Source organism: Lonchura striata, chromosome 18, assembly GCF_050655825.1.
Source record: "Lonchura striata isolate lonStrDom1 chromosome 18, ASM5065582v1, whole genome shotgun sequence".
In the NCBI taxonomy this organism is placed as follows: Eukaryota; Metazoa; Chordata; class Aves; order Passeriformes; family Estrildidae; genus Lonchura; species Lonchura striata.
In genome coordinates, this window is record NC_140720.1 from 1,952,630 (window position 1) to 1,974,187 (window position 21,558).

Genomic DNA, 21,558 nt, shown 5'->3' on the forward strand with positions numbered 1-21,558 from the left:
GGGGGAAGGTGTCTGCTGTCCCCAGCCTGCACAGCAATGGACACACAAAAGCCTCACACCAACTTTTATTATCACTGAAACATAAATCTCCACAAACTCCCTGCCCAGAGAAGAGCAGCTCCAGCTCTTGCACGAGGTGTCCCTTGCCAAAGCCCAGCTCACCCCTGCAGCCTCGGTGCCCCGCAGCCAGGCCAATTTAGAGCTGTGCCATTCCCAGCAGGTTTCCCCACTGCTCCCATCCAGGGGAAGGTTTTCATCCTCTGGATTGAAGGCACACAAACTGGGAGCTGAACTGTCCTTCTGCCACCCAACAGCCAGGCCTTGGCATGTTGCCTTCAGTGGGTCAAGGCTCCTTCCATGCAGGAACGCCGCGTGCTTTTGGCTGGTGCTGGTTCACTTCCCAGCAGGAACGGGGTTCCAGGACAGGCTGTGGGTAAGGCTTTGCAGAAGGATTTGGAGAGAAATGTGCTTCTCAAGTGCAGGAACCCACCCAGCTCTGCCGAGGACACGGTGGTTCCACACGTGCTGCTGAGGGCACGGACACTCCTGAGAGGCAGGGCTGGGCATCAGCCTGCCCAGGACAGCTGCATGGGCAGCAGCGTGGAGGGAGTGAGAGGGAGCAGGGCAGCCAGGGAAGGCTGCAGAGGGATGCAGGGAGGCACAGCCTGCTGCCACCTCATCTCCTTTTCCACCCCCCCAAGGAAACTGCTCCCCTGGCTCCGTTTGGCACACACGCTGGCCCAGGACACGCCTTTGGAGGCCATGGAATTTGGTAAGAACCTTTGGCAATAGGGCTCAAGGCCCCAGCTCCACTTCTGGCTGGCAAAATTTGTAGCAGACATAGGGAGGAACACTGTCCTTTCAAAAACACCCCAAGGGAAACCTTTATCAGACATAGCTCAGCAAAAATGACTGCAAGAAAGCAGGTTTCATTTTCACTTTGGGATGTGGAACAGGGAGCACTCCTGGCACTGACTGAAGAGCCTAAGACCCACACAGAGTGTATGTGCCACAGGCTGTGGCAGTGACAGGCCAGGACAGTAAATATTCAGTAATTGAGGAGAGTCAAAGGAAACACAATGGGAAACATACTGGAAACAACAGACTAAAGTACTAAAGTCTGCAGTTGTCAGCATAAAGAAACAGCTTTGCTGTAATGTCAGAGAATCACAGAATGGTTTGGGTTGGAAGGGACCTTAAAGCTCATCCCATTCCACCCCCTGCCATGGGCAGGGACACCTTCCACTATCCCAGGTTGCTCCAAGCCCCATCCAACCTGGCCTTGGACATTTCCAGGGATCCAGGGGCAGCCACAGATCCTCTGGGCACCCTGTGCCAGGGCCTCACCACTCTCACAGGGAAGAATTCCTCCCCAGTATCTCATGAAGAAGGAAACTTTGGGCAATGTCTGTGAAATGCCCTGACTGAGAGCAGCTGTGCTCTGAGACCTGGGGCAGCCCATTTTCTATAAGAATGGAAAAAAATCATGCCAGCCAGTGTATCCTATAAAACCAGAAAAAGCCAGAGACAAGACTTCGAGATGACCGGTCCTTCCTTGCTGACAAAGCAGATACCTGCCCTGCAATCCCAATTGTCTGCAGTTTTATTTTTGGCAGATTATAATTAAAATGGCTTTTATGGCTTTAAAAAGAAGCCACAAAGCTGCATGTTTTGGTTGAAGCAGAGAGGTGTGCTCTGGGTGAGGGGACAGTGGCCTTAGCCCTGCTCCTGCCACCTGCCCACCAACACTTCTGGGCAGCCTTGGCTCCCTGGAGTGTTCTTGTTTCTCACCAGCAACTAAGAAAGTTCTGGTTTCTAACCAGTCCAGTCCCAGAGGCAGAATAAAAAGTCCCTGTTAAAACCTAGAAAAGCTTGTTTCTAACAAAATCAAATCCAACCAGAGTTCCTGGGTCAGTGCCTTTCTCTCAGGTTCCATCACCCATGCAACGGAACTTCCCCTACAGAGCAATTTAATTCCTCTTCCATTCCACACCTTCCAGTCTTCTCAGGAGTCTTGACAAACTATTCCTCCATTTCTTTCTTTGACATTTTTTCCTATGCACATCCTTCCTGCCCTTCCCTTCCGCCGTCGCACCCTGTTCCTCGCAGCTATTTTCGGAAGGCAAAGACATCCCGTGTTTTCAGGCCTTTCTTGCCTTCACTTCCTGGTTTAGGAGAAGACACTTCCACCAGGCCCCCGTACGGGCAGCTCTCGGACTCGGGGTGGTGGCCAGAGCACTCCACAGCGGGGATGAAGCCGCTGTCCCACATGCCTGTCCCACACAGCTTGCAGAGGTCGTGCAGGCTGCAGGGGATGCGGGGCAGCAGGTGGAACTGATAGAGTAGACTCCTGGCCTGGAGGGAGAGAGGGAAAACAGTCACCCCTCACCAGGGACCAACACGGAGGGCTGAGGTGGCCTCCCACACAATCCTCCTGTTTGGCTGCCTGGGCTTCAGCAAAGGTGTGTCCTGCTCGACACCTGAGGGTTACCGAGGCACTGGGGACGGTGGCAGCTCACGGGGACTGCCACTCACCACAGCTCATGCCATGGGCCCAGTCACTGCCAGCTGAAAGGGAATGGGCACCATGGCGCCAGCAGCTCTGTCTCCATTTCCCTGAGCAGGTTATCCACAGGAGGGTTATCCCAACCACACTGCCACCTCCCAGGCACTCAACAACTACCTCCTCCTGCTGCAAATCTTGTTTCCAGGCAAACAGCAGCATCCCACCCAGGCAGCCATGGGGATACAGGAGATGCAAAGCTGAAGCAGCAGTCCCCATTTTTCTGAATACTCTGACTCATCTCTGGACCTTGTCCCACATGGGCACCTGGGCATTTACCTTCCTGAGTACGAGCTCCCCGTTCATGTGCATGGCCAGGTTGCCGAAATGCAGCAGCATCTGGTCAGTGGCCAGCTGCTGCTCGATGACGTCGTCCCCATAAATCACCACGATGGCCACGCAGATGAAGAGGTGGAAATAGTCTGTCTGCAATGGGAACACAGGAGCTGCTGTACAGCAGGTGGAGGCAGAGCTCTGGCTTCACCTCCCACCCTCCACAAGTGGGTCCTTGGCGAGAGATTTTGCTCTGTTCAGTTCTGCTCAGCGATCAGAATGTGAGTTATTGGTGACTTCTGGACAACAGCTGAGCCAAAGCCTCTTTCCTTCACAGCCCAGCAGCAAGGTCTGCACTAGAGTTTGCACCACAGAGCAGATTTTTGGGAAGACATTTCCCGGCTGTGTAAGAGAAGCCTGAACTTCAGAAGTGGGTGTTCAGCATTTCCTGAAACACCTCCTTGTGAAGCCAGACATCCCCAAGGAGGAGAGGCAAGCAGGGCTCCAACCTCCTGCTAGGTAGATAAACTCTGCCATAGTCACAGATCCAACTTATTTTGGCTACTTTACTGTGAAGAGCCCTTCTGGAAACCCTCAGTGCTGAGGGTGAGGACTCAGCCAGGCTGTGCCGTGCCCTGGCAGCTGCCTCACCTGGTAGTGAGCCCAGCACGCTTCCCACATGCGCAGCGCCTCGGCCTCCGGGAACTCGCGCTTGAAGCAGAGCAGGATCCAGCGGTGGCAGAAGAGCATCTGCAGCCCGTCCTCTCCCAGGGCACACAGGTGCTGGTGGAAGCGGGGGTGCATCAGCCGCAGCAGCTCGCGCAGGTACAGCTGCAAGAGACGCCCTGGCCTGAGGCCCTGCCTCGGGCACCCCTCAGCGCCCCGGGGAGCCAGAGCTGCAAAGCTCTTCTCTCTCAGTGGCCATTTCACAAGAAGGATGGATATAACTGCCTCTGGAGTGCCTCAGTTGCCCAGGATCAATTCTACCCACCAGGTATTTCCACAGAATCATAGAATATTCCAAATTGGAATTGATCTACAAGGATCATCACAGCCCAGCTCCTGGCCCTGCACATGGCAACCCCAAGGATCACCCCAAGGATGTAGTGGCTTTGGAGTGTGATTTGGCATGCTGGACCCCCCGAGCCCAGGAACTGAGGAGAGGAGAAGCCATGAGAGGGCTGAAGGGAGCCCAGCATTCAGCCTCACCAGCTGCTTCTCCATGTCCTCATCCCGGGGGGAGCTGATGAAGATTGTGTTTTGCATCAACCCAACAAAGCACCAGAAAGTATCCGATTCATCCAGGACCTCTGCCAGGAGTGGGGCAACCAGGTCAGACATGCCCTGGGAGTATCCAATGGCTGGGTTAAACACTGCATAGTTCAGCAAGATCCTCCTGGAGCAGAGACAAAAATACAGAGGGGACAGGTGAGGGCAGGTGACAGCATCGTCTCAGGGACAAAGACACAGGGCCTCATGTGAGGTGCTGTAACACAGACAGGGAAACCCTGCTGCAAACCCCAGTTCTGTGGCACAGACTTCAGGGAAAGGTTTGGCATTCACAGACAGCAAAATATAAATAGAAGATGAGAATTTAAAAAGATTAAGAGGACAGAAATGAAGGGTCCATGGGAAAGGAGAGATGATGCCCAACACATCCATAAAACTCCAAGCCATGCTATTGGATGAAACCCAACTCTTTTGAGGTCACACCTTTCCAAGTCACACTGTCATGGAGCAGACTCTGGTGTACTTGTCCTCTATGCTATCAGGAGAATCACAAACCCAAGCACCTGCCCAGTGCCCTACCACAGCACCTCTGCTGTGTGTGCAGGGAAGCTCAGGGATGGGAGAAGGGCTACAGGGCCGAGAAGGGAACTACAGCAGCAGTGGGAGCACTGGGGAAGGCCTTGCTGCTGCATGCCGTGGTTGCAGAGGTGCGTGCTGTGCAGCATTCCCAGGCAGCCTGGGCTGGGGGCTGACCAATATTGAGCAGGACATGGTTTTTAGGACACTTCACCTCATGGTCTCCACGTTTGGGTTGTCCTCCCCTCGGAAGAACTGGTTGCTGCGGTCGGTCCTCACGACATCCTTGTCCACCGTGAACTGCACCTGGCGCCAGAAATCCTTCTGCTCATCTGGAGTCATGGACAGCCTGGACACCACGCAGCAACAGCAGAGGGTTGCCAAGAGAGGAATGTGATTGTCACAATGAACAAAAAGCCTTATTTCAGTCTTAGTTTGCAGAGAAAAACTACTCCTGTACTGAGTTTCCTCAGTACCTGAAAAATAGACCAGCAGGTCTGTCCAGAACAGTGGATTGTCTGTCCCAAGGGATTACTGGAAGGAGCCTCCTGGGTTATAAACAGGATAGCACGATGTGTTTGCTGCAATAAAGACTTCAGAAGCATCAAATTCTGTTTCCCAGTGCGCCTTGGAACTCAGCACACCAGAACTCACCACTCTGGTTTGATTGTCTCCTGATTATTAACAGTACTGTGCCCCTCCAGCTTCAGTGTACCCACCTCCATTTAACAACACACAATTCTTGCATTAAAAACCTTCTGGAATTACATAACCCTTCTCATCCTTTATTTTTATGTACATTTTATTAACAAAGAAATATAAGATCCTAATTTCACCTTCAGTACTCTAACCCGAGCCTTGCCTGTGAGGTTAGAGTACTGCATGGTTCTGACGAGGCTGTTCCAGGAGCTCAGGTGAATAAATGTCTGGGCTCTGTGGCATTGGCTCCAGAGCCTCAGCAGTGCCCAACACCTCCTTCACCATCCCTCCCACTCCAGCCTCTCCTCATGCAAAGATGCAGACACTGAGTTGTCACTGTGACTTCTGGCCCAAAGAAGACGAGCAGGGGAGGATGATGATGGTCTGTTACCTTTTTTCCTGGATCTCAAAGTATTCTTTCCTCTTCTGCAGCCTCAGTGCCTCTCTCTCTTCAGAGGTGGACTCGTAGCTGTAGTAGTGGAGCAAAAAGGGCCACACCTCCCCACGGATGGAAATATCAATCCCACCAAAGAAAATGGCCTGGAAGAAGGAGCAAAAGTTATGGCTGGTACAGTTTTAGCATTCCCAAAAACAGCAACAGGCAACTGCCCGCTGGTGTGCTTTGGTGCCTCTGCAGCTCTTTCCTGACAAGTGACGCCTTGATTCAAGCTCCTGCAATTTGCACATGTTTAGAGGGAAAGTGCGGGCCCTCTATTCCCAGACCAGACACAAATCAGGCTCATTTCAATGTCAATAACCACCCTCGGAGAGGCTCTATGATTAACGTGTCGTTCTCACGTCACGGCTTAATCCCAAATCCTGGAGACTCTGCACTGCAGTGCAAACTTCTCTCTCAGGGCCCGGGCCCAGTGCTCCCCTCAGCCCTCAGCTATTTCATACAGCAATCTCGCTTCATACAATCTCACTTCATACAATCTCAGCTATTTCAACCATCTCAGCTCTTCCAGCAATCTCTGGTGTTCTCTGTGACTTGGTCACACATTCTGCAAAACAAAGCAGGCACTGGGCACTTTGGTTTATTGATTCCAAACGGCAGCAGAAGTGGGACAGCTACTCGGTCAGAGAAATGCTTCCCCACCACAGAGTGACAGAGATGTTAGGGTTGGAAGTGACTCTGGAGATTTCCAGTCCCACTCCCCTCTCTGAGGCAGGGTCACCTAGAGCAGGTGACACAGGAACATGTCCAGGTGGGAATGCAGTCCCACAGCAAGATCTCCAGCCAAGGCTTCATTCCGGTCTCCATCCTCCCAAAAGCCCAGCTCTTGCCCCTGGCAGGAACACACTCCTGCAGCTCCCCTGGGGACTGGCACTGCGCACAGGCCAGAACCCAGGACAGCCCTCACCTTCCTCAGCCTGTACTCCTCCTCCACCTGGCCGGCCTCGTTGAGGTGCTGCAGCCAGGCCGACACGTCCAGGCGCCGGTGGGAGTTCTCCTCGGGGTGGGTCTCCGAGGAGGGCAGCTTGGGGCGGCGGATGGAGAACTGCATGCAGGTTTTCTCATCTGCAAGCTGCTGAGGGGGCAGAACAAACCACAGCTGCAGCAGGAGCCAGGGAGAGCAGCAGTGTGAAACCCAGAGCAGGGAAACCTCTGCATGGTTCACATAGGATTAAGCACTGAGGAGCTGCACTTGGGGAGGTTTTGCTGGGTTTTTGTTTTTTTTTTTGTTTTTTTTTTTTTTTTTTGGGTGGTTTTTTTTTTTTAATTCCAACCATTACAATAACAAGAGTGATTAGAATAATTAAAATCCACTGTGAAATGGCTTCATCTTAAAAAAAAAATACTTTCTATTCCTCTTCAAATCTTATCCCTGACCTGAAACTGAATTAATGCTGCTTACAGCAAAACTTGCCCCTGCCAGGAATGCCTGCAATAAATTACATATGATTGGCCATATACAAAGGGATTGCTGTTAGGAGAGCGGGGAACTGCACTGCCAGGCTCTCTGAGGGCACTCAGGATCCCAGTGCAAGGCTGCAGCTGACATTTAATTTAAAAATCAAAGGTTGCTCAATGCAAAAAGTGAGCCCATGCGACCGTAATAAGAAAAGCAGCGGGGGGCTCTGTGGGAAGGATGGAAATTTAAAAATCACTGTTTCTAATAAGCACATACAATATCTTAAACAGATAATTAAAGAGCTCTTATCACATTTGTATGTAGATTGAACAAAATATGGCAAGATGTCTTGTCAAAACATTCTCCAAACGGAATGTTATGCGTCACAAGATGGATGAAAGGCTCTGACACAATTTCCAACCCATCTCTGCAGATTTCCAGACACCTTCTGTGTCTAAAGGACAGTGCTGAGCTGTCAGGTCCATAGAAATCACAAAGTAAATCTTCTGGATGATCTTCCTCCATATTCCCCAGGTAGAGCAGGAATGGATGGGGACAGACAAATCCAAGAGACACCTTGAGTTTGGCTTGCATTTCCATCCTAAAGACCCAGCATCTGGCAGCTTCCTGCCTGACCTGGTGACATGAACTCAAAGCCTCATTTCTCCAACACACCAACCCACATGTGAAACACCTGGCCCCAAGAGCCTTCAGGTACCTGGTCCTTGAGATGGGTCTCTGTGCAGTACTTCCATTGCTGAAACACCTCCGACAGTTTATCCAGGCCACCGTGGTGAAAATGGAAGATCTTGTACTGGCTCTCCCTGCTCGCCACCACCAGCTGCCCACAGGTACACGCCTCATCACTGTGGGAACAATGGAGAGCAACCTGCAGGGGCCACCCAGCACAATGAGGGACCAGCAGGGACATGGAGCCTCGGGGAGAGACAGTGCAAAGCAAGTCACCAAGTGCAACACCAGGCTGCCCCTTAAAACAGGGCACAGAGGCAGCTGTACATCTCTGGGACTCACCGATCCTTGCAGGTCACTTCAATTGAGACATTTTATGATTGTATGACATGGTCATTGTGACAATTTTCTCCACTTGTGCCTGGTAACAGCACTATTTTTACTCTTCCTTCACATGAAGGATTTAAAATTTGGCTTCCCTGGAGAAAAAACCACAGGAAGTCTGCCCCAGAAACATTTAGGCAGTACACAAAGTCAGCTCCCAGCGATGCGCAGACTTGCTCACACACAGCTCTGTCCAAAGAAACAGGGAGTGAGAGCAAAAAGAGGGAGTAAAAATGTTTTTGCAATAATTTGAAATAAATTTTGTAATAATTTGAAAGATAACTGAAGAGACTGAGAGCAGCGAGACTCCAGAGGAGCCTGCTGAGGGGCAGGCAAAAGAAAAGGTACCATAGATAAAGATGTTTTTCATATCCCCAGGTTATTTGAAGCATTTATGGTATGGCAGCTAAGAGCAACCTTTGCTTTGCTAAAAATAAAATCCTTTTGACTCTGTAACTGCAATTCAGAGGCTCTCCTTGGGAAGGCTGACACTCACTTTCCTGTAGACAATTGTTCTGGAAAGGCTTCCAGGTAGGATTGCAGAAATCACCTCCGCCCAGAGCCCCAGCATGGAGCACGCACAGCTCACACAATTCATGTAACTCACACACAGCTCACCCACAAGGATCCAGTACCTGAAGAAAAGGCGAAGTGATCTCATTTGTCCCAGGTCTACTCTGAAGACACCACACACCTGCTCGAGGGCAAACACCTTCTGCTGTTCATCCCATCTGGTGCTCTGTGTTTGCCCATTGTTCTCCTGGAACTGGGCACTGGTGTCCAGGCTGGAGGCAGAGCTGGTGGAGCAGGTCATGCGATTGTCACATGTGTCCCTGTGGACAGAGTGTGGGGACATAAATCCCATCAGCCATGGGAGGCTGTGTGGGTATGTGCACCCATCACAGATACTCCATGTTAAAAACCTTTAGTCAGAGTTCTGAAACTGGCATTTGTTCACCAACTAAATTATATATTTTTAAATTAATCCCTACCATCCCAAAAATCATCCTGGTTTTGGCTTTTTCTTAAAGTTCTTGCATGCAGAACTGGGGAGAGCTAAACCCATTCCTCAAAACATCAACTTTTGAGAAGGTAAAATGAAGAAGCTCAAACAATGCCCTCAGTGTCCAGCTCAGCCACTCCATACCAGGACGAAGACAGGAGGAATGACCACATTCCAACAGCAGCATGGACCTGGGATTTCATCTGGGAAATTCCCTCTTTGACCAGCAAGATCCAAAGATATTTCCCCTGAACTTGAGTTCATTACACTTCTGCAAGAAGATCTGCCAAGCCTGGATTCATGTCTATAAACTCCAGACAAATGGTTTCCACCTGCAATCTTGAACATTGGGAGAGTTAGGATTGGGAAGTCACACCTGAGCTCTTCCATCCACCATAAAGAAGAGAAAGTGAACCCAATCCTTTCCCAATCCACCCCAGATCTCCAGTTTTAAATGCAAACTGAGTTCAGACTCAAAAAGCCCCCATATCCCCACCAGCCCCCATCCCAAATGAAAAATATCAGTGCTTTGGGAATGAGGCGAATGTGAAACTGTGACCCCTTGGCTCGTAAAAAGGCCAATGCACGTGAACAATCTCGGCGCAGGCTCTGAATGGGCTCTGCTGTGAAATTGGGGTTTGCCAGACAAGGCCCGGAGCAGGTACAAAGCAGCCCCCTGCAAGGCCACTTTATGTGGTGTTTTCTAATCCTCTTATCCAACAATGTGGGCACTGAAGGCTGGAAATCACACACTCAGCATGCACTTCACATCCCTGTGCCTCCCGCGCCCGGCTCCGGCTCCGGGGCCTCTTCCACGGGGAGCAGCAGCACCGCCCCTCCGCCAGGGCTCGGGGACAGGGGACAAGGGACAGGGGACAGGGGGATAGGGACAGGGACAGGGGACAGGGGGACAGGGGGACAGGGGGACAGGGGGACAGGGGGACAGGGGGACAGGGCTCCAGGGTCAGGGGACAGGGGACAGGGGGACAGGGGGACAGGGGACAGGGAACAGGGGGACAGGGGGACAGGGGTACAGGGACAGGGCCCTGGGGACAGGGGGACAGGGGACAGGGGGACAGGGGGACAGGGGTACAGGGGTACAGGGGGACAGGGGACAGGGGACAGGGGGACAGGGAACAGGGGACAGGGGACAGGGCTCTGGGACAGGGGACAGGGGACAGGGGGACAGGGGACAGGGCTCCGGGGACAGGGGAACAGGGGAACAGGGGACAGGGAACAGGGGGACAGGGGGACAGTGCTCTGGGACAGGGGGACAGAGGGACAGGGGACAGGGCTCCAGCCAGCCCAGCCAGCTGGGTGCATTTCCATCCCAGCCCTGCTCCAATGAGTGACTCGGATCCCCCAGCCCCCTCCTGCTCCTGTAGCACTGTTTGGAGACCAAGGCTGGTTGACTCCAGCTAAAGGAGCAGCTTCGTGGCTCTCTGGGAAGTTCTGCCGCTCCAGTTTTTGGAAAGGAAGTTGCAAAGCAGAAATCACATTCAGGCCTTTTGGAGGATGAGGACTCAGTGACCCACACCACAGATCCAAACTCACTCCAGGTTAGACACCAGGATACCTTTGACCACAGGCACAGCTGTACACCATCCCCTGCCTTGGGAATTTTTCCATGCAGATTGTACTGGACTTTATGAAAAATCAAGCATTACTTTCTGGTAAGGTGGTAAAATGTAACGCTTTCTAAAACATCGAGTATCTAACATTAACACAGATGTAACAGAGTCCTGGTACAAGACACTTGGGCTGGACTGCCTGCTAGGAGCAGCTGGTATTTATGGAGCAACACTTCATAACAGCCACAGCTGGTTACACAGGATTTTCCTGGAAGAGATGACTCAAACTAACTCAAAGATTTAGCAGAGGCAAACCATTTTCTAAAACTCTTGCAAAGAGGAGCTGGCCAGTATGGCAAAGGGCTGGAGGATGGGTTGGTGTGGGGTCATGCAGGTCCTGCTCACAGAGGTCCTCATGCCAGTTCTTCAAGAACATCATCTGAAATGAGCAGCAGAAATGTCCAGAGAACTGCCAAGGAATGAGGTACCAGTAGAGCTGGCTTTGATGCTGGACATTCCATAGCTCCTCAGCGCAGCACAGCATTTCCAGCTGCAGTTCCCTGTGCTCCAAAACCCAAATCTGCCCCAGATGCAGCAGCAGCCAGCTGAGACCTGCGGGCAGGAGAGCCCGGGCACAGTCCTGGCACTGGGGGAACCTCCGGAAATGCTTCTCCAAGACAAATGTTTACAGTTCCCATCCCCACCGGGGACAAGCTCGCACACGCATCCCACGGCATGGAAGCCTCTTGTGTCACTGGGTTCAGCCCTTGCAGACAGCAAGAAGCACCAGGGGTAAGCAGAGTGCCTGAGGCTGTGCAGCCCCGGGAAATTCCTCTATTCTCATTGATGCAGAGAGTGAAATCTGAAAGACACCTGTGCCCTCCCTGCCCTTCACAATGGACACAAACATTCACACTCAGGACAGAGACAGAGACAGAGCCACCTCATGCTGGTGGCTCACTGAGTCACCAGGGAAATTCTGAAAAAACCCGCACTGTGTCTAAAATTGCTTTTTCCTGTACATATTGATTGAAAAAAAGAATTTGAAAATATTCTAATCTCTGGATTACTTTTAAATAAAATTTTAAATATTGAGATCATTCCGTAGGTCAGTGACAACAAGCCGTATGATCTCGGCTAATTTTGTGGTGTTTGGGGAGTCCTCTAACCAGGCACTCAAGATGGACAAATGCAGGGGAAGAGTTTATTGTTTGTCAGACTATTCTATCTGTTAAATGAGGAATTTATCCCAGAGGACCCCATAAAAGCAGGAGCTGAAGCACTGCAATGCCAATAGCTGGAGGAACATTCCAGAGAGACTTTGGGTTATGGGATCCAGGAAAAACAGAGCACCAGCTAATACACAGCACTGGTCAGCAAAACAACAAGTGCAGTGGGCCGCAGGAATAAAAGGGACAGGGGAAAAAATCAAGGAGGATTAGAAATCCTGGGACAGGAAACTCTGGGCCACGTTCATGTGTTCAGTTCAAGAAGGTCATGGAGGGGCTGCAGCATATCCAGGGAAGGGAGCTGGGGAAGGGGCTGGAGCAGCTGAGGGAGCTGGAAAGGGGCTCAGCCTGGAGAAAAGGAGGCTCAGGGGGGACCTTCTCACTCCCTGACAGAAGAGTGGAGCCAGCCAGGGGTTGGGCTCTGCTCCCAGGGAACAAGAGACAGGACAGAAGGAAACAGCCTGAAGTTGTGCCAGGGGAGGGTCATGTTGGACACTGGGGAGAAATTCTTCATGGAAAGGGCTGTCAGACATTGGTACAGGCTACCCAGGGCAGTGGTGGAGTCCCCAGCCCTGGAGGGATTTAACAGCCACGTGGATGTGGCACTTGGGGACATGGGTCAGTGGTGGCTCTGGCAGTGCTGGGGGAATGATTTGACTTGATGATCTCTGAGGGCTTTTCCAACCCAAACGATTCTGTGATTCTGTGATTCCACTTCAGCCTTTTGCCCTCAGCCAAGTCCCACCACTCAAAACACATCCCGTTCCTGCTGGGGAGCAAGAACAGGGGCTGATGTATTTTCTCCACTCAACAATCAACTACAGCAGCCAACCATATCCACATTCCTGGAGCCTTTGTAGCACCAAGGATCTACCATCCCCCTCCCACCCCATGGGACCTCTCTCACGCCCCGCTGAGGAGCTCAGACACTGCAGGTGAGACTCAACCTGCAGCAATGGGACCCAACTCACTGCTCCAAAGCCCTGGAACACACCTACGGCACAGGGAGAGCTAAACCCAATTATTATTTCTGTTCCAGAGACCCGCCCTGATTACCTGGGAAGCCAATTTCAGCAACAAAGGCCTAATAACTCATTTTACGATGCGATGTGACAAATATAATTACAAGAGAGAAAGGGGCTGAAGGCTGCAGCCATGATGTGGCACTTACCCAAGCTGTCAGCGTGCACCACCTGATTCCCAGCGAGCCTCCTGCCAGAGCCAAGCCCTGCTGCTGGAGCTGGCTCTCCATCACCCCGGCGCTAACGCACGCTGTCACTAATAACAGCTCCCACAGCCCCAGCATTCCTGCATGCTGGCTTGGGACCATCATTTACAGACAATGAGTATCATCATAATGTATGAGCATCCATGTAATGGGAATTACATGCCCCTTTTCCTCCCCAGGGGTTAGCATTTCTCTGTTTCTCCACTATTCCCCACAGGCACTGACCTTCTGGGTTCTTCTTCTTCCCAGCAAGGTGAAACAGCTCCTGGCAGCATCAGCTGCTAAGACAGCTTCAAACAAATAATCTGCCAATAAAAGTTCAAAGCTATCCTGAATGCCTAAAAATTTAGTGCAGTGGCTGTACAGTGTAAGGTAATACTGAGTAACTGGAACTCAAATCCATTGTTCTGATAAAAAAAGTGTCCTTGACAATATACATATATTATAGACTGAAATGTGCTGAATTCAGTGACACAAAAGACACGCAAAGGAAACCAGATTGGTAATTTAGGATTAAAAAAGAGATGTTGAAATGTCTTTGCTCGCTCTGCAGAGCAGGGCTGGAAGGACACTCACAGGACAGCACCAGCTTCTCACAGAGTGTGGCCACACAGAGCCAGCCCCGGACCAGGAAACACTGCTGTCACATCTGACCAGCACAGATGAGTAACCAGGTTAAGAACTGTGTTAAAGCCACCCTTTGGCTGAAAACATTTGGAACTTGAAGTTTCTGTGCCTCAGAGAACCCAAACAGAATCGACTTCCACTGACCACCGTGACCAGGGGAACCAGGTGTTAGATAGCCTGGATTTAGAAAGCCTAGCTAGGATTTCTAAAATTAAATGTCAAAGCATCCTCATGTGGAAGTATTTCTATACATCTGCAAACATGTTCTAACAATTCCTCCTATTTGTTGGGGAAACCTGGGAAAAACTACTCAGGCTGTTACAGTACAAAGTACGCGGATGTCAACATGGACTTTCCAAGAGCTTTCCATTGATCTGTTTGCTTTCAAAACATAAATTTCCCCACGTTGAACTGCACTAAATGCTATTTAGTAGCTAATTAACTTTCTGTGCTGAAAACCTCCTGTAATTGCACTTCTTTCACCTTTTTGAGCCCGTGTCCCCCGGGGAACCCAAGCTGTCCTACGGCATTTGTTCTGCTCATTTCTATCTCCCAGGCACAAGTTCCTCCCTGACACCGGGCTGCCAATCACGGCGGCAGAGGTCACTGGAGACCAAATTAGGAGCACTCTGCCTCTGACAAACTTGCTTTGCTTAGCTTGTTGTAGAGAGAAAATAAACAGTTACGAAAAATAATTGTATCCTTTCAAGCAGGGCACCGGAAAGCAGATGCAAGCGCTAGTCCAAGTCAGCGCATTGCTGGGAGTCACTCCTCGCACTCCTGTTATTAACAACACCCAAGGAACAGGCTGTTTACATCTCCAAAGTGCTGGAGTCCCTCCCTCCCCTCGCAGCGAGCAGAGGGTCCATGGCCAGAGCCTTGTCCAGGGACTCCTCAGCACCCTCTGACCTTGGGCTGAAACAGCAAGTTCACCGTCAGGGACGGGGCTGGGAATTAACAGCAGCTCTGCCAACGCCAGCCTGACAAATAAACCGCTGTAGCACGGTGAGGGACTTGTGGAAACCCGATTATGCAGCTTTGCCTTCTGACGGGCGTAATTGGTTTGTCCTTGAAGAAATAAAGATCAAACCGATTTGTTCTGCTTTATGGGGCTATTGCAATCCGTGCTCCCAGCACCCTGCCCGCCCTTCAGAGCCTCCCAGCCACCCGGCACAGGTGGAACGCGGATCTCCATCCCAGGCGCTGGTGACAGCGGCGGCCGGGGGGGACCCCCTGTCCTGCCCCGTGCCCCAGAGGGGTGAAAGCCTCACCACGCCGCGGGCTTTGCTGCTCCTCATTCATCCCTCCAAGCCCTCGAGGCCGGAGAGGAAGCTGAGCGATTCCAGGCAGCAAGGGGGCATCAGGAAAGCAGCCCCGTGGCCTCCGAAGGGTCCCCCCAGCGCTGGAGTTAAAGCAAAAGGAGAACAAAACAAACCCAGAGTTCTTGAGTTAATTATTTTGAATGTAAATGGAAAAGGCAAAAAAATAAGCAGAAGTTTGTAGTGAAGTAATGGGTGTTTTAATCTCTTTTTCCCAACGTCTGGAATGTCATACACATCTACCGGACACTTCCACACAGGTGTAGCTGCTCAGGTAAACCCAGGGAGGTTTTTCTCTTTTCTTTTGTGACTTCTTGTTGCAGGGAGAGAGAGGGGGCAGAATGAGAGGTTTGATGCTTAGGAATAAAATACACACAGCTCCAAGCAGCCAAAGACAAGAAATCACTTAGAGCAGAGCAGATACTGCTCCAGGATGCAAATGTTACCTTCACTTTAAGGAAGGAAAATGTTCCAGAAGCTCAGTGTTGGATTTTTACAGTCTGTACAGAGAAGGGGCACCTCATGCCTGGACTTACACTCATTAATAAATCAATTGAAAAGCAACACTTAAAAAAAAAAAATTCCTTAGATGGAAAAAGTGATTTCTCAGCAAAGCCCGAAAAAGAATGTTTGCTTTTCAGCCCATTCCACTCTGGAGAAGGAGACCTTTCTTCCCCATGTTTATTTTATTTTTTAAATCAATGGATTATTTTGCTCTTTTTCCTTTCAGTTCAATCCATGCAAAAATAAAATTCTCCCCTAATTATGCTAATTATAATCAAGCCTTCAAACCACTGCTCCCTTGAAAGACCTGCCGATTACCTTTGTTCTTATATTCCTGGCTCTAAGCAGTGAACTGGGAATTTCAGGGGGACATTTTAGTGGCAAAGTTAACCAACTCCCCGGACTCCGCTGCTGCCCCAGCGTGAGCTGAGCCAGCACCACCCAGGGAGGATTTCACTGTTTCCACAAGACAATACAGATTTCCCAAGGGAAGAGCTTGCTTCAAGTAGCAGAAAAGGGAGAGGAAAGAGGAGTGCTGCCTAAAAGCATGTTCCAGAGTTATTGTAAATGCCTAATGCTGGGATAATTGCGAGGCCCGAGCCAAGGAGACAGAGGCCATGCAGATTTATTTGCATATACTGTGGTGCTTTGGAGGGGACATGCTCTTTATTTTGATTCACTTAATGCAATTCTTCCCTCACAAAGCTGTGGATACCTGCCAGTGCCATTTATCTCTGCTCTCCATTCAGATTTCTGGGCGTTGTGATTGTATAAATAAGTAACAGAAGAAATACAAGAATATCCAGGGAAAAGGTGAAAGCAGCCCTGGGGAGAAGAACCGGGGGTGCTGCTGGGTGAGAGCTGGTCATGCCCCGGCCGTGTGTGCTGGAACCAGAGTTCCCCCGAGCCTGGGCTGAGCCCCAGCGTGGGCAGCAGGGACAGGGATTGTCCCTCAGGTGAGACCCACCTGCAGAGCTGCCCCGGCTCAGGCAGGAGCTGGAGGAGCCCAGAGGAGGCTCCAGGATGAGCAGAGGATGGAGCAGCTCTGCTGGCAGGAAAGGCTGGCACAGCTGGCATCGCTCACCTGGGCAGGAGAAGCTTTGGGGTGAGCTCGGGGTGGCCTTGCAGGGCCTGAAGGAGCTGACAAAAAACGTGGAGAGAGACAATTTCCAAGGGCTGCAGTGCCAGGACAGAGGGGATTGGTTTCAAACTGATGGAAGATTTAGATCAGATATTAAGAAGAAATCCTTCCCTGTGAGGGTGTGAGGCCCTGGCACAGGGTGCCCAGAGCAGCTGTGGCTGCCCCTGGATCCCTGGCAGCGCCCAAGGGCAGGCTGGATGGGGCTGGAGCAGCCGGGACAGGGGAAGGTGTCGCTGCCGCGGCAGGGGTGGCACCGGCCGGGGTTTGAGGTCCCTTTGGCCAAACCCGCTTGGCTCCGGGACTCCCTGAGGGGACAGGACCGGGGCGACGGGGAACCGCTGGGACAGCGCGCCCCCTGCCGGCCCCGCCGCGCCACCGGCCGGGCGGGCCGCGGCTCGGGACCGGGACCGGGATCGGGATCGGGACACGGGATCGGGACCGGGACCGGGATCGGGATCGGGACACGGGATCGGGACCGGGACCGGGATCGGGATCGGGATCGGGACACGGGATCGGGACACGGGATCGGGACACGGGATCGGGACACGGGCACGGGACACGGGATCGGGACCGGGATCGGGCACGGGACCGGGACACGGGATCGGGACACGGGATCGGGATCGGGACACGGGATCGGGACACGGGATCGGGACCGGGACCGGGATCGGGACACGGGATCGGGATCGGGATCGGGACACGGGATCGGGACCGGGACCGGGATCGGGACACGGGATCGGGACACGGGATCGGGACCGGGATCGGGACCGGGATCGGGACACGGGATCGGGATCGGGACACGGGATCGGGACACGGGATCGGGACACGGGACCGGGACATGGGCATGGACACGGGCACGGACATGGGATCGGGACATGGGTACAGGCACGCACATGGGCACGGGCACAGACACGGATACGGACACAGGCACGGGATCGGGACATGGGCACGGCCACAGGCTTGGACACAGACATGGGATCGGGACACGGCCACAGGCACGGACACGGGATCGGGACACGGACACGGGCCCAGGATCGGGACACAGGCACGGACATAGGCACGGACATGGGATCGGGACACGGACACGGGCACGGACATGGGCACAGGATCGGGACACGGACACGGGATCGGGACACGGATACAGGTACGGACACGGGCACGGACATGGGCATGGACACAGACATGGGATCGGGACACGGCCACAGGCATGGACATGGGATCGGGACATGGGCACAGACACGGGCACAGGATCGGGACACGGACACGGGATAGGGACATGGACACAGGTATAGACATGGGCACGGACACTGGAACTGACATAGGCACAGGCACGGACACAGGTACAGACACGGGCACGGGTATGGACACGGACACAGGCACGGACACAGGATCAGGACACGGGTATGGATAGGGACAGGAACACAGACAGGGACAGGGATACGGACACGGACATGGGTATGGACATGGGCACGGCTATGGAGATGGGTACGGACATGGGTACGGACACGGGTACGGACACGGGCATGGACACGGGCAGGGGCATGGACATGGGTATGGACACGGGCATGGACACAGACACAGGATCAGGACACAGGTACAGACACGGACACGGGCATGGACACAGGCATGGACACGGACACGGGCACAGACACGGACACAGCCACAGGTACAGACACAGACATGGGTATGAACACGGACATGGGCATGGTCACGGACAATGGGCATGGGCACAGACAACGGGCACGGTCATGGGCCACAGGCATGGGCATGGACAACGGGCACGGTCATGGGCCACAGGCATGGGCATGGACAACGGGCACGGGCATGGACCATGGGCACAGTCATGGACAACAGGCACAGACCACAGGCATGGGCACGGGCACAGACAATGGGCACAGTCACAGGCCATGGGCACGGTCATGGGCACAGGCATGGACAATGGTCATGGGCACCGACCGTGGCCATGGCCGCAGGCACTGGTGATGGCCACGGCCATGGGTCATAGGCACCAGCCATGGTAGCGACCCACGGTCACAGGCCACAAAAAAGCCACGGCAGCCACAATCCACGGCTCCACAGAACGCCACCACGGCCCTGCCCACGGAGCTGTGTCCGAAGCAGGGCTTCAGGCCTTCCCCAGTGTCCTGAGCAGACCTAAACAATGCCCGCTGCCCCAGAGGCCTGGGGACACAGGGAACCCTCCGTGTCCCCTCCTTGCTCCCGCTGCCAGACTGGGATCTCCTCTGGGGACCACCCGCCCTCGCTCCCTCTCCAGCATCCCAAATAAAGAGCTTCACGGACCCCTCAGCCGCAATTCCCGAGCCCAAGTTAGCTGTCACTATTTTCTTCCAACAAAATCTGGCAGCAACCCAACAGAGGGAAGAAACAAACCTGCTATAATTAATGTTCTTGCTGTTCAAATATTTATATAAAGCAAGATAGAGCCGTATGCCTCTGCAATCTCTTGGATCTGTCCAACCTTCTCAGCTTTGCAGCCGGGAACAACTTTAATTGATTACACAGTGCTGCTGATGGCTCAGACCAGCTCCCCTTCCCAGTGCCTGGCTCCACACAGACCACCCTGCCTTAGGGAAGCTTACACTGACCCCACAACACAAACAGAAGAGATAGAGCACTATCCTTTTGATGGAATAAGGATTTGTGGATGTTTTTTCCTGGTCTTACATCGTAAGTGGCACCAGTTTCAGGCAAGTCCTGAGGAATTGAAGCCTGGACCAGGTACCCACCTTGCTCCTCCCCAGGGCTGAAATAATTCAAAACTGAGATGCTGCAAGAAGTTACAAGAGATTTTAAAGTCTGTGACCAGTTCCCCTGGTTCCAATATAATCACTTCTGTTAAAACAGCAATGAATTCCCAATCTCTTGATGACTCCAGAGCTCCTGCCAGTTTGCTCTAATTTCAGCTCATTTCCCTTATAATTTTGTCTCCTGTTTTTGCTGCAGAGGTCGGAACAGCTCTCAGCCCTTCAGGTGAGCTGCCAAAACAAGATGATGCAATGCCTGCGCTGCTCCCACCGGCTCCTGGAGCAGCTCATTTACTGATTAGCTCCTGGGAAGCAGCTTAACAACAGGATGTGCAACACATCCGTAAAAATTGCATCAGCTGCGACGCCAAAGGAGTTTTTCCCTGTGCTGTGAGCTTTGCCTGGGCTGTCTGTGATCGATCTGCCATATTAATTCATGTCTGCTGAAGAACATGAGAACTCACCATCATCCAGCTCCATGATGACAGTTTTGTTATTTTTATTACTGCCTGCTAAAATGATCGATGCCTTATGAAGGATGTTTCCTTCCTGCATTGATTCCACCTTGACCATGTCACTTCTGCTCGTCCTTTCCAGTCTGAGCTGTGGGAGCACTGCAGGCCTCTGTCCCAGCACTGTGGGGCTGCTCATGGAGCTCCAGCCTCTGGCCAGATGTTGCCCCAAGCTCCACTCATACAATTCCAACACTGAAGCTCCTCAGTCCAAATTTTGACTGTATTGGCCAGCATCCCAAGGTGAAGTGAGTGAAGGAACCAAGGCCAGTGTTTGTATCTCTTCTTCGGCATTGCTGTGGTGCTTGTCAGGTATCAGCAATCCCAGATGAGAAGTGCAAAGCCTCCCGAGCACCCATGACAGCTCCTGTTATCCAGGGATCACTCTGGCACAGCACAAACCCCACCCCAAACCAAACCCCACTCACAGAGCACTAAGTGCTTCCACAACCAACTGTATAGATCTGATGTCATAGTCAGTTCAATAACTCCAGCAGCATCAAAGGATGGACATTACAGAAGTGTCAGATGTTGTTTGGTTGTCTGGATGTAACAAAACCCTTTTTGTTTCAATTTACTGCTGGGGAAAATGAAAGCAGAGGAATTTTCCAAGACAGCAGCAAGCCAGAGCTGGGCACAGAGAGCAGCTGCCCTGAACTCGTGTCCTTCAGGCCACAAGGTAAACGTTTCCTGACAGCCAACAAACAACGGGGACAGGGGAGGGAAGGGACAGAATGGAATGATTTTATTTCCAGAATCCCTCCTTTTTCACAGAAATACAGACCCTGAAAAAGCTGCCATCAGTGCAGGCATTCCCAACACCAGCTGCCTCCCGTAGGAACCACATGCTGGAAGCACTAAGGGGTCCCCAAAGTTAAGAAGAACACAAACCCCAGGAGAGAGAGGGCACCTTTCCTTGGAGGATGAGCTCACCCTGCAGCAGTGTGCCAGGCTGGTCTAAAGAGAGAAGCAGGAGTGTTAATGCTGGTGCTGGGACACTCCCATTGCTCCCAGCCCAAGGAATTGTGTAAATGGGAGGAGGATGCATCAAGCGCTGCGTGGGACCCCTGGCATCCTGTCAAACTAAGAAGCAAAGAGGGAAAAAAACAAAAAAACCAACAATGGATACATTTTTATTTCCTTATGTTCTACCAGACGAGTTGGTGACTTGCAACTGACTTACTCATTGTGCAACTCCAGGGCTCCCCAGCCCACCTCCCTTGCTCCTTGCTGTCCTCATCCCGCACACACTGCAGTGTTTGTGGCTCCCTCGTGCCCAGGCCACCTCCTCAGGGGAACTCCAAGAGGCAGATAGGACTCGTGACCCCTGGTCACACACAAATTCTGTCAAACAGCTTGCCGAGCCCCTGATCTCATCTGATCCAAGTGTA

The 21,558-nt window shown here is 52.3% G+C and overlaps 1 protein-coding gene across 8 annotated transcripts in view; it reads right to left on the minus strand.

Moving 5' to 3' along the window:
- Positions 1–50: 50 nt before the first annotated feature.
- TBC1D16 (TBC1 domain family member 16) overlaps positions 51–21,558 on the minus strand; it is a 32,830-nt gene continuing 11,322 nt past the window's right edge. For 3 of the 8 annotated variants that reach the window (XM_085556575.1, XM_021534095.3, XM_085556573.1), the window contains 9 exons: positions 8,907–9,104; positions 7,916–8,063; positions 6,706–6,873; positions 5,733–5,881; positions 4,857–4,991; positions 4,046–4,232; positions 3,488–3,667; positions 2,843–2,989; positions 51–2,355 (listed from right to left, as the gene is read on the minus strand). In XM_085556575.1, the coding sequence (XP_085412701.1) occupies positions 2,110–2,355; positions 2,843–2,989; positions 3,488–3,667; positions 4,046–4,232; positions 4,857–4,991; positions 5,733–5,881; positions 6,706–6,873; positions 7,916–8,063; positions 8,907–9,104 (1,558 nt within the window). In that variant the 3' untranslated portion in view covers positions 51–2,109. Of the gene's footprint in view, positions 2,356–2,842; positions 2,990–3,487; positions 3,668–4,045; positions 4,233–4,856; positions 4,992–5,732; positions 5,882–6,705; positions 6,874–7,915; positions 8,064–8,906; positions 9,150–21,558 lie in introns of all 8 variants that reach the window. The other 5 variants (XM_085556574.1, XM_085556570.1, XM_085556571.1 and 2 more) reach the window with 3 other exon arrangements.